The 12475-nt window shown below is 47.1% G+C and overlaps 2 protein-coding genes across 5 annotated transcripts; one reads left to right on the top strand and one right to left on the bottom strand.

Annotated features, from left to right (window-relative positions):
- Window positions 1-236: 236 nt before the first annotated feature.
- Window positions 237-2537, bottom strand: ATP6V1G2 (ATPase H+ transporting V1 subunit G2). Of its 2 annotated transcripts, none has more exons than XM_032338144.1 (3): window positions 2430-2537; window positions 1875-1975; window positions 237-1367 (listed from the first exon to the last, which is right to left on the bottom strand). In XM_032338144.1, exons 2-3 carry the CDS (start codon window positions 1932-1934, stop codon window positions 1194-1196), a joined length of 234 nt encoding a protein of 77 aa, XP_032194035.1. In that variant the 5' UTR covers window positions 1935-1975; window positions 2430-2537; the 3' UTR covers window positions 237-1193. The 2 variants fall into 2 exon arrangements, with proteins under 2 accessions (XP_032194035.1, XP_032194034.1); XM_032338143.1 differs by lacking the exon at window positions 2430-2537 and adding an exon at window positions 2253-2423.
- Window positions 2538-2642: 105 nt separating this feature from the next.
- On the top strand, window positions 2643-12475 carry NFKBIL1 (NFKB inhibitor like 1). 3 transcript variants are annotated; one of them, XM_032338122.1, is made up of 5 exons: window positions 2643-2778; window positions 3141-3249; window positions 3851-4127; window positions 11264-11485; window positions 11663-12475. In XM_032338122.1, the coding sequence occupies exons 3-5, from the start codon at window positions 3863-3865 to the stop codon at window positions 12250-12252; spliced, it is 1077 nt and encodes a 358-aa protein (XP_032194013.1). In that variant the 5' UTR covers window positions 2643-2778; window positions 3141-3249; window positions 3851-3862; the 3' UTR covers window positions 12253-12475. The 3 variants fall into 3 exon arrangements, with proteins under 3 accessions (XP_032194013.1, XP_032194012.1, XP_032194011.1); XM_032338121.1 differs by lacking the exon at window positions 3141-3249; XM_032338120.1 differs by lacking the exons at window positions 2643-2778; window positions 3141-3249 and adding an exon at window positions 3295-3468.

The following is a 12475-nucleotide window of genomic DNA, read 5'->3' as shown; positions in this document are numbered from 1 at the left end:
CTTGTTCCTACACCAGTTTTTCTCTATACCTGCCATCTATAGTTCTCAGGTTCCCAACAAGTAACCAGGTATGTTCCTCACTTTAGAGAAATAATAACACATTAGTACCTTTTGTTTTTCCAACAAGTTTCAAAGAACAGCCCTTTTGGGCATTTGGGGAATATGTAAATAAGGAACAAGAGAGTGACTGAAAATGAGAAATGCTGAAGCAAAAGGAGGCTGCTTCCACACACCAGTTGATTTGCCCATAGTTCCTTTATTGACACTTTTTCATTGTTACAAAGGGAAGGATATTGAGAATGCAGAAAGGAAAGCCATGCATACAAGGGAACATAGCAACAATTTAGGTCTCAGGAAGCAGTGAGCATCTGATGGGTCTTTGGGGAAATCGGAAAAGGGGAAATCCAATAAAGACATAACATAACTTAGAGACAAAAAGACAAATTCAACATCTTCCTGGAATCACAGTAGAGAGGCTAAGTGAGGTCTTCATTACTTTTCAGGGATCATAAAGCTCTGGGAGGAAAGAAGCAGGAAGAACTAATTCTTCAGAGAATTATTAGATTCACAGAATGAATAAGTAGAATTAGAAAGCCATGGACAAATAAGAGGAAACAGCTGTGTTTAGGTTTTGGCAGGTGGGCAGGGAGTAGTAATAATGCCATAAAGCAGCCATTTATTGAATCACAGCTACTGTATGCCAAAAACCATGCGAGGCTTTTAACAGAGTGATCCCTAATCATTGCAGCAACCCTATAAGGTAGGTAACGTCGTTGCCGTCATCGTCATCATTATTTCAGTCCTGTAGGGGAGGACACTGGACTACAGGTTAAGTAGCTTGTCCTGTCCCAGCAAGTGGCAGGGTTGGGAAAGGGACCTCAGTGTCCCAGGCTCTGAAACCAAAGTGTTTTCCACATCCTGACTTCTCCACACTACAAATTTTAAGAGGAGTTGGGTGAGGGTGACTTGGGAGTTTACAAGGTCCCAGTGAAGGTTAAAGAACAATAAGGAGATTCAGATCTGAACAGGATAACTTCTAAATGTCACAGAATTATTGGATCTTGCCCCTAGAATTTCCAGGGAATGGAGAGAAAGTGGGAAATAAGCAGGGAAGATAGTGGGAGGTAATTTTGATTGGGGGATTTCTTTGAGAAAGGGAAATGGAAGGGAACAGTCAGGCCCTACAGTGGATCCTAGACAGCAATCCGGTAGTTGGGGTGGACCTGGGGCCTGACGTCGCAAACCATGCCAAGAAGTTGGGCCAGGACGCGTTCTCGGTTTCTCTGCTGAGAGCTCTGCATGCCCTGCACCTGGCGTCTTGTAGCCTGTTCCACCTCAGCCGACAGGTTCCCCTGGGAGCCCATGGCCTGGGGGGATTGGGAAAGGGATAGAAGAGAGAAAGGCAAAAGCAGAAACAGAGAAAGAAGGGTCCAGGCAGGTGGAGAAGATCCTGGAGCAAGGCCAGGAAGAAAAGGCCTTGTCAAAACCACCCCCATCCCATGGAAATAGCCAGACACCAAAGAAAGCAATACAATTCTCCTTCCTTTGAGACTTGACATGCAACTTCATCCTAAAACAGACTGTAAAACCCCCACCACCTCACTATACGTGACCATAGAACTCTGCCTTCCACCCCAAATGACATTATACTCCACACAGATGGTGGCAATTCCCCCCAGAAGCTGTACAAGTCTTACAAATGTCTCAGATTCTCTTCGTTATTACACTTCTTTATCAATAACATGGCCCCTGCAAATGGTCCCCTTCAGCCCTTTACCACCTTATTTTCTTGTACAGTCACCCTGTCCACACCTTATCAGATACACCCACCAACTTGCACCCTGGAGTCCCTTCTCAACTGTCCCACAACTCACCGCCTGCTGCTTGCTCTGAAATTCCTGCTCCCGCTCTCTACGGTACTGCTCCACCTCCATCTGTGCCTCCTCCTTTGCCTGCTTCAGACGCCGGGCCTTCCCTGGAAGCAGAAGAAAGGACAGAGGGTGGGGGTAGACCCCCTCACAAAACAAGATAGTAGTGGTCATTCCTTTCCAGAAAGTTTTTCTGCCTTCTCTGAGCCAACCAGGTGCTAGATTTTAACACCCACCCATTTCTTTCCTCCTAATCAGCCATCCCAGCCCCAGCTTCCTCCCCACCAACCTTGGATTTTCCCAGGGACTGGAAGGTTTATTGTCCCCCCCTCCCCCGCCCCAATTTTCTTTCCAGACTCCTAAGGGAGAGTGGAGGAGACTCACTCTTTCTGGCATCTGCCACCTTCTCAGCCGCCCGCTTCTCGGCTTGCAGGAGCTGCTGGATACCCTGGGACTGACTGGCCATTTCTGTCGTTATGGCTGATGATGTTTTGGATGCTACTAAGGTACCAGATGGCTCCCCCACCCCACCCCCAACACACACACACATACACCGCCTACTTCTCTTCCACCAGCTCCTTGCTGCAGTCCTCCACTACCCCTGGGTCTTAGTGCTCCCCTTTTCTGCTCAGCCTTCCGCACCGGTGTCTCCCCCAAACTGATCCTCCATCGATGGCTGGCCTCTTCTCCCAGGTCTACACTGGCAGTACCCAGAAAGACCACCTGGGAGCAGCAGAGACCAGTCCCAAAGCTGTCTGGCACCATCGCAGCCGGTGCTGGGTTTTCCCGGTCAGAACGTCCAGGAGTGGGGGCAGGACCAGAGAGGAGTGAGAAGGAGACGCAGAGGGACTGAAAATGGACTGAGAAAGTAAAGAAGTCAACATGTGTCGCGTATTGGGAGAAGAGGATGGTGGGTTTCCCTGAATTCTTCCTACTTCTCTTCCCCTCTTTTTTTCACTCCCTCCCGTTTCCATCTCCTTTTATCTTTCCCAAGTCTAAATTAATGCATCCATTTCGTTTGCCTTCTCCTACGGTTGTTTCATTATGTCTTTACACATGTCTTTTTTTATCTAGCCCTATTCTTGGCGTCGTCGTGGTTTTCCATTTTCACTATGACTTTTAATCCTTCTTATCTCCCCTGTTTTCTCTCTTGTCATCTACTTTCTCTGAACCATCTCCTCTCTCTTCCCGGTTGGGGGAGGAGAGAATAAATCTTTAAATCGGCCTTTTTACTCTCCCATGCTGGTCTCCTTTTCCTCCTTTGTCGTCCAGTCTTCCGGTTTCAGGCGGATCCTTTATCTTAAGTTCCCAAGTTCCCCACCCGAGACCCGACTGAGGAAACACACACACCTCGCTCTCTCGGAGAGAGAGACGACATCCGGTAACGAGTTCATTTCCGCCTTTTACCTGCGTCTCGGCTTGCGTCATTTCCGCCAGCCTAGAGTGTCCCCGCCCTTCCCGCCTCCCTTCCTCGCAGCGTTTTAAACACAGGCCTCGGGCCTACAGCTTTGGGGTTACTTAGGGGGGCGGGGGGGCAGGTCTGATGAGTAACCCCTCCCCCCAGTTCCCAGAGGGAGAAGCCTCCACATCTGTCTGCCGGGTACATCATATTCCATTTCTAGATTATTATTTGAAATTATCTGTGACTTTTAAATTCAGATTTCTGTTGATAAATATTTTCCCCATCATTCTTTGTCTTTTTCAAAGTCTCCTATTAAAAATTATCTGGGCTAATGAACCTCAAAGCAATTACCCTTTTCTCAAATTTTACGTTAAAAAATGTGACCCAAGCCCTCTTCAAAATTTTTTTCAAACCTAGCATCTGGCTGAGGGATGAGAGTTAGGAGAGACCTCATCTCTTGCTGAAGATGTAGGAAGAAGGGGGACCGAAGGGAGGAACAAGAGGGGATGTCAGGGGCGGCGGAGGAGGGACCAGGCCAGGCTGGGGCCCTGACAGCTGCCTTTTTTTCCTTCTTCCTTAGCCCAAGACTTCCATGGCCTCCACTACCCGCCGCCAACGCCGAGAACGCCGCTTCCGTCGTTACTTGTCTGCAGGACGGCTGGTCCGGGCCCAGGCCCTCCTCCAGCGACACCCAGGCCTCGATGTAGACGCTGGGCAGCCCCCACCACTACACCGGGCCTGTGCCCGCCACGATGCCCCCGCCCTGTGCCTGCTGCTTCGGCTTGGGGCTGACCCTGCCCACCAGGACCGCCACGGGGACACGGCGCTGCACGCTGCTGCCCGCCAGGGCCCTGATGGTGAGTTTTCCTGGTGGGGAATAAGGTCGTGAGCCACTGACAGACTGCAAATGAGATGAAGACCAGCAGCTGAAAAATAGGCTAGTTGTGCCTGGGATGGTAGTTGACCCCGTTGGCATTTGTGACTTTATATATATATACTGAGCTACCATTGTCTGAAGAACCCAACATTCTCAAAACAGCAGCTTCAAATTTCACAACTTATAAGGTTATAGCTCCTTTGTCTCTTGACTGGTTGTTTGCCTGCAGTGCAAAAAGTAAGATAGAGTTCAGGTTCTGCAGTTCCATTGCCTGGGTTCAAATCCCTGTGCCACACTTAACAGCTGTGTATTCTTGGGCTATTTACTAAACTTCCCTGAAGCTTAGTTTGCCCTCGTGCAGAATTAAATAACGACAGTTCTCACTATGTCCCAGCACTTCTCACAAAACAGCCCAGTTAATCCTCATAACAATAAGTACTAATATTATCCCCTGTTTCTCAGATGAGGAATTAGAATCCAGGCAGCCTAGCTAAATCATCTGTGCTCTTAACAACTGTCTTACCCTGTGTGATACATTACAGAATTACACAGTGATAGCGCCCATGTTCAAAACACCCCTGCTGTATCATATATTTTTATGACACACTACGTAATTAGAGCACCTGGCATGTGATTAGCACACAGTAGATGTTGGTCAGTAGTGTTCCTGTTACCAACAGATCCGTCCGTACTCCCTTCACCGTCCTCTCTGCAACTCAAAAACACTAAGACCCAAACATTTTTCACCAGACTCGTTTGGTGAGAAAAACTAACCTGAACTAAAGCGAGACTATCTGTCTTTTTCATCCTACAGGTGTCAATGTTCATACATTTCTCCACAGAAACATTCACGTGTTTGATTATTGGAGCGGCCCAGGCCCTCCCCAGTTACTGAATATACAGTGTATGTACTTTCAGATCAGATCTACCAAATCCCAAAAACATCTGAGTTCTGAAAAACCTTTGACACAGGGTTTCAGATGGGGACCTATTGACAATGGACACAGCTCTGTAGAGGTAGCAGCCCTTAGGAAAATAAAACCCTCTGGCAATTTCCCCCTGCTAGAGATTTTCCTTCTAAAGTAAGAACAGTAGAGGAAAATCCCTAGATTGGGATGAACAACCCAGTTTGATTGCTACTATTACCATCTTCTAGCTCCCCAGCAGAAACCCCTCCCACCCCCAAAACTTTCCCCAGAGAGAGGGGGGAAAAAAAAAAAAAACTTTTCTTTAATTTCCTTTAATATAGTAAGATAGGCTAGCATATTCAGATATTTTAAAAACCAAAAACTTAAAACGAGGAGGTTTGCAAAATGTAGGCATCTAATTTGACAGCTGACATTAAACATGGCAAGAGAGCAGAGAACCCTGTGGCAGATTCCAGACCTCCTCCAAGTTCAGACTCTACCACCTACAGGCTCTGTACCAGGGACATGCAGCTTAACTTCCATGAGCCCAATTTTTTTTTTTTTTAAAGATTATTTATTTATTTCACAGAGAGAGAGAGAGAGAGATCACAAGCAGGCAGAGAGGCAGGCAGAGAGAAGGGGAAGCAGGCTCACTGCTGAGCAGAGAGCCCGATGCGGAGCTCGATCCCAGGACCCTGAGATCATGACCTGAGCCGAAGGCAGAGGCTTAACCCACTGAGCCACCCAGGTGCCACCATGAGCCCAATTTTAATCCCTTTTTTTATTATTATTTTTTATTTTTTAACTTGCCTCTCTAAATGGAAGTTGTGACAAGTAAATGAGGCAAGCACTTGGTACAGGTTTGGCACCCACCAGATGAAAAGTATTGTTATTTTTATTCTTATACTACCCAATTATGGGTTTTTTTTTTTTTTAAAGATTTTTATTTATTTTATTTGACAGAGAGAGAGATCACAAGTAGGCAGAGAGGCAGGCAGAGACAGAGGGGGAAGCAGGCTCCCTGCTGAGCAGAGAGCCCGATGCGGGGCTCGATCCCAGGACGCTGAGATCATGACCTGAGCCGAAGGCAGTGGCTTAATCCACTGAGCCACCCAGGCGCCCCCCCCAATTATGGTTTTTGAGGAATAAAAATCTCTCTCATAGTAGGATCTTCCTTCATTTTATTGACATCTAAGAAGCGTATGAGATCGATACTATTATCCAATTACAGATGAGGAAATTAGGGTCTTGAAGGTTCAGGAACTTCCTGAAATATCCTGGCCAACAGGTTGTCTTCCTAAGGGGGGGCCTGTCCTCAGTTGCCAACCAAGTCCTGGTATCTTCTCAGGCCTTGCTGCTTCTGTTCCCTGACAGCCCTGCCACCAGGTGGCCTTATGGCTCTTCGGTAGAGGGGCCCATCTCATTAAGTTTGGAGCTGCTTTAGAGACCATTAGGTCTTAAAATGCAAATACGTTCTTTGAACAGATGAAATGACCCAGGTTCCCCTAAGGAAAGGGAGGTTTTCCCCCTTTCCCAAGTTCCTGCTGGATTGACTGGGCTATGTGGTCACAACCAATGAGATGCCAATGAATGGCTTTCGGTAACTTCCTTTTGGGACCTGTCACCTCCTGGGGAAGTGGTCTTAGGTGTCGAAGACCCTCAAATAAATATACCTTAGTCAGACAATAACTATTCTCTACACACAACAAGAACTAGTGAACACTAAGAAACAGTAGGTCATTTTCTCACAGTCTTTGCAAAAAGAAGAAAGTCCAAAGGCAGCCAGGTTTTTTTTTTGTTTTTTTTTTTTTTAATGTCACATTGAGTGCACTTCTGCTCTGTGCCAGCACAGTACCAGACCTCTACCACCCGCTACTCACTTTGAGCTGCACAGTAGGAGTAAGCTGTGGCCCTGTTTTGCAGATAGCTGAGCTGTCTGATTTATGTTCCGTTTGCCTTTACAGCCTTTCCTACCATAGCACAACCACAAACCTGCAGCTCCAGCTACGTAGCTCTGTCTTCAGTGACCCCAAATGTGTTTTTCACAAGACTGCCTGTCTCTTACCTTTTGCCTTCCCATCCACCTGATTTTTACTTTGCTAAGTTATCCTCCCTTCCCAGCCCAACATAAACCCTGCCTCCTCCTTGAAGCCCTCTTTGACACCCCCCTTACCTTTTCTTCCTCCATGCCTCAGTCAATCATCACTCAATATAAGCTTCCAATATTGGGGTCTTTCAAAAATATGTTGTGCCAGTTAGTGTGAACATCCCTTTAAGGTAGAAATCACATCTCAAAATGGAGAGGGGAAGAGCAGTGCTTCTGTCACTAAGGCAAAGTACATGTTTACTTCAGATTTTTTTTATACATATTTTTCCTAATATAAAAGTACACCATACTAATTAAAGAGCACTGGGAAGTCGATCTGTACTGCTAAATTGATGATAAAGGTGACATTTCAAATCACCAGAGGGCAGCGAGCTATTTAATAAACAACCTTGAAGTATTTGGCCCATCTGAGGAACAGTCCTACTGACTCAGAAGTACAGCTGCTTAAAGATCTAAGTGTGACAGGAAGGGTTTGTACCAAATTCATGGGAGGAGTTTCCTCTGGGGAGGGGAATAAAATTTAGAAGACAGCATCAGAGAAATCTTTAGTTTTAACTAATTTATGATAGTTTATCTCTTGAAGACAAAATAATGTTGCAAAAATTACAAAACAGTAACATACCTGGGAGGAATAGGAGTGCTTATTGTACTATACTTTCTACATTTTTTAAAAGACTTTATTTATTTATCTGAAAAAGAGCACAAGCAGGGGGAGCAGTTGGCAGAGGGAGAAGCAGGCTCCCCACTGAGCAGGGAGCCCTATACAGGGCTTGACCCCAGGACCACGATCCAAGCATAAGGCAGATGCTTAACCAACTGAGCCACCCAGGCGCCCCTACATTTTTTTAGATAAATAAAAACATAGTAGAGGGGCGCCTGGGTGGCTCAGTGGGTTAAAGCCTCTGCCTTCGGCTCATGTCATGATCCCAGGGTCCTGGGATCGAGTCTCACATCGGGCTCTCTGCTCAGCGGGGAGCCTGCTTCTCCGTCTCTCTCTGCCTGCCTCTCTGCCTACTGTGATCTCTGTCAAATAAATAAATAAAATCTTTAAAAAAAAAAAAAAAAGATAGATAGAAAAAAACCACAAGAGGATATTTTTATAATCTTAGAGGGGAGAAAGCCTTTCTAAGGATGCAGTAAAGCCAAAGGCTATAAAAGAAAATATTGATATGGATTTAACTACATAAAAACTTTTCAAAGATGGGAGAAATCATTTACAAATACTCGACACAGGGGGTGATATCTATGATATATAAATAATTCTCATGTCTACATATATAATATCTAGGAGAAAAATAGGCAGAGAATATGAACAGGTCATTCACAAATGAAGTAAAGAGCCAGGGGCGCCTGGCTGGCTCAGTCACCAGAGCTTGTGACTCTTATCTCAGGGACGTGAATAGAGGTTACTTAAAAATAAAATCTTTTAAAAAAAGAAAAAGCCAAAGAACATATAAAGTACAGTAAACTTCATCAATAAGATCATTTTTTTCATATATCAAATGAGCAAAATTAAAAGGGTTGGTTGATGATACTCAGTCTTGGTAAAGGACAACACAGGCATTCTTATATTCTCTGTAGGAGTATATGTTGGCACAAATTTGAGAGCAGTTTGGTAAAATCGCTCATGTCCTTTGACTCAGAAATTCCACTTCTGATAATCTACCCCACAGAAATACTGTAAGGAGTCGACAAAGACAAATGTGGGAGGCCGAACATTTTTGGAAACAAAGTCTGTTGACTGGGCGTGGGGAGATGTTTGTTTCATACACATCGCGGAACACTACATGCTCATAAAAATGAATGAGGTAGACTGTGTACGCTCCTGTGGAAAAGTATGAATGAGATGGTAGGTGAAGAAAGCAAGTTGCCAAACAAAACATATAGCATGATGACATATCTCTGAAAAAAAGTCATCCTGTGTATGCATTTGTACCCAGACAGGACCGGAAGGCACCAAGGCAAACTGTTAACAGTGATTAAATGTATTCTTCGTTCTTTAAAAAGAAAATTTTCTCATTAGTTATATCCCTTTCATATTGAAACATTAAGCAGGGGTGCCTGGGTGGCTTAGTCAAGCATCTGCCTTCAGCTCAGGTCATGATCCCAGGGTCCTGGGAGGGAGCCCCACATCAGGCTCCCTGTTCAGTGGGAAGCCTGCTTCTCCCTGTCCCACTCCCCCTGCTCGTGTTCCCTCTCTTGCTGTCTCTCTCTGCCAAGTAAATAATAAAATCTTTTTAAAAATTTTTAAATAAAATATTAACTAAATAAGATTGGAGGACAGCCATCCATAGTCCTACCACCCAGAGACTAAGGTTTTTACATATTTTTTTCTAGTCTGTTTTTTTTTTTTTTTGCAACCCATAGAATTTGGTCTCTTTTTTTACACAGTTGTGGTTGAATCCTATGTATAGTTTCATAGCCAGCTTTTTCCACACACGAACATTTTTAGAGGTTATTGAATATTCTGTACCATATTTTACTTACCAGGTTTTTTGGGGTTTTTTTTGTTTTTTTGTTTTTTTTAAAGATTTTTTATTTATTTATTTGACAGAGAGAGGTCACGAGTAGGCAGAGAGGCAGGCAGAGAGAGAGGAGGAAGCAGGCTCCCTGCTGAGCAGAGAGCCCGATGCGGGACTCGATCTCAGGACCCCAAGTTCATGACCCGAGCCGAAGGCAGCGGCTCAACCCACCAAGCCACCCAGGCGCCCCTACTTACCATGTTTTATAGTCCTTAAAACCCATGAATTTAAAAACCTGTGCAAGCCTGAACACGCACCTATCCTCGTACCTGCTGTGAACTGTAGTGGGGAGTAAGTAGTTGAAAGACAGGAGTAGGTATTTGCTGGGTGGGACAGGTAGAGAGGGCTGGTGACAGGTCACATCAGTGGTAAAGAGAAGTAGCCCCTCCTCCTCTCATCCTGATGGGGTTTAAGCTGGGCAGCATGCAAGTGTACCAAGAGATGATGGGTGGGGGGCGATAGGCCTTGCCCAGCCAAGGTGGGCCCATTGTGTTATCCTACCTTCCTACCTTCCTGGCAGTGACAGGATAACCCTTCCCTTGTCCCATCCTTTTGCCAGGTGGCCAGTACTTGGCAGCACCACAAAGTAAAGATTTAAGGACTGGCCGCCCGTTTCCTCCTGCCCTAAGGAGAGAAAGTAGGTCCACAGGAAGGGAGGGTGCCTCACTCACCTTCCTCTGTCCCAGGAGTGAAAGAGGTGCTTGGTGGCCATAGGGGGTGGGCTGGGCCAGAGGTAGAGTGCCAGGCTGGCCGTAAAGTGGGCAGCATGGCCTTCAGCTGATGCTAGAGTGGATGCAGTGAGGTGAGGGCTCAGGAAAGAGGAGAGTTCAGGAACATCAGTCCTTCTTTTTACCACTATCCTCCTGTCAGCCAGCACCTGGGTGGGACCCTCTATCTCAGCCCCTTTCTCCTGCCCTAGATCAGTAGTCAATTTGGAAAGAGCTTGCTTTGCTACAGAGAACATATTTGTGGCTTAAACTTGTTGCTGGTGTAAACCCTCTACCTCCCCACCCCTCTCCCAGAATGCACTGTATGAGGTTGACTGAGAGAAATTCCCCTCCCTGAAAACATTTATTTTACTCAGTTTATTGAAAAGTAATATGAAATGGTTCCTGTTCTTTATTTATATATTTATAATGTTGCAGAGTAAAATGTTCAGTTACTTTACCAGTCTGAAGTATAGCTTTGGGTCAGAAACACACAGTAAGAGTTGTAAAGTGACAATATTTTCAAACCAAAAATGAAATACATAGTTAGAGGTTTTTGACATTGCCCAGCGTGTCTGGAGGCAGGCTGGAAAATGTCATTTAACACAGTAGAACTCCTAGGACACTAAAATAGTTTGTAGGGCCTCGGATCAGATTATTTTCAACTACCACGCTTCTCACGCATGTGGTAAGCTATCAGTAAATATTTGTCAGTGACGGTGATTTCCTAATACCCAGGAGGCTTCTGTGTGGGCAACCATTTCCATTGCTGTAGGACCAAGGGAATGAGTGACCAGCAGGATTCAAGATGGCAGCCGTGTCAAGGAATGGGAGTCCCAGCTAACTTCTGCTCACTGCTCTCCCACCAACAGCCTACACGGACTTCTTCCTGCCACTACTGAGTCGCTGCCCTTCTGCTATGGGAATAAAGAATAAGGATGGGGAGACCCCTGGGCAAATTTTGGGCTGGGGACCCCCCTGGGATTCTGCTGAAGAGGAGGAGGAGGACGAGGCCTCTAAGGAGCGGGAATGGAGGCAGAAGCTGCAGGGAGAGCTGGAGGATGAGTGGCAAGAGGTCATTGGGAGATTTGAAGGTGAGGAATCCATTCCCATCCACAGCTGCCCTTCTTCCCCTTGACTGCTTTTCTGTACCCACCGCATGCATGTTCCTGCTGGCCTTCTGTACCCCCTTCCTCTATACTGCCCTCCCTCTTGACTGTCACCTCCTCAACAGCATTTCCCAGCCACCCCCATCCTGCCCTCCCAAACAGATGATGCCTCCCATGAGACCCAGGAGCCCGAGTCCTTCTCAGCCTGGTCAGAGCGCCTGGCCCGGGAGCATGCACAGAAGCACCAGCAGCAACAGCCAGAGGCAGAGGGAGCCTGCCGACCCCCACGGGCTGAGGGCTCCAGTCACAGCTGGCAACAGCAAGAGGAGGAGCAGCGGCTCTTCCGAGAGCGAGCCCGGGCCAAGGAGGAAGAACTGCGTGAGAGCCGAGCAAAGAGGGCACAGGAGGCTCGTGGGGACCGAGGGCCAGAGCCAGCCAGGGCTGGGCCCAGGGCAGAACACCCAAGAGGAGCAGGGAGGGGTAGCCTCTGGCGCTTTGGCGATGTGCCCTGGCCTTGCCCTGGAGGAGGGGACCCGGAGGCCATGGCCGCAGCCCTGGTGGCCAGGGGCCCCCCCTTGGAGGAGCAGGGGGCCCTGAGAAGGTACTTGAGGGTCCAGCAGGTCCGCTGGCACCCTGACCGCTTCCTGCAGCGATTCCGAAGCCAGATTGAGACCTGGGAGCTGGGCCGCGTGATGGGGGCTGTGACAGCCCTTTCTCAAGCCCTGAACCGCCATGCAGAAGCCCTCAAGTGACCCCAGAGAAAGAGTGAGAAACTGCAGGGAATGCATCCTTAGAGGCAGGGCAGTAGTGAGGGGAAGGTCAGGTATGGGGACGATGAGGAAGAGGCTGATGCTACGCAGCAAAGGATTTGGGGTGGGAGCGAAACTTGTAACGAGTGGGAGTGGGGAGGATATGGGCCACCACCACTGCTCCTTGACTCCTCCATTTCCTAATAAGACCTGGTTCCACATCTCA

This window comes from Mustela erminea, chromosome 4, assembly GCF_009829155.1.
Source record: "Mustela erminea isolate mMusErm1 chromosome 4, mMusErm1.Pri, whole genome shotgun sequence".
In the NCBI taxonomy this organism is placed as follows: Eukaryota; Metazoa; Chordata; class Mammalia; order Carnivora; family Mustelidae; genus Mustela; species Mustela erminea.
Note: the sequence above shows the minus strand (reverse complement) of the source record. Positions and strands in the feature narration are given on the sequence as shown.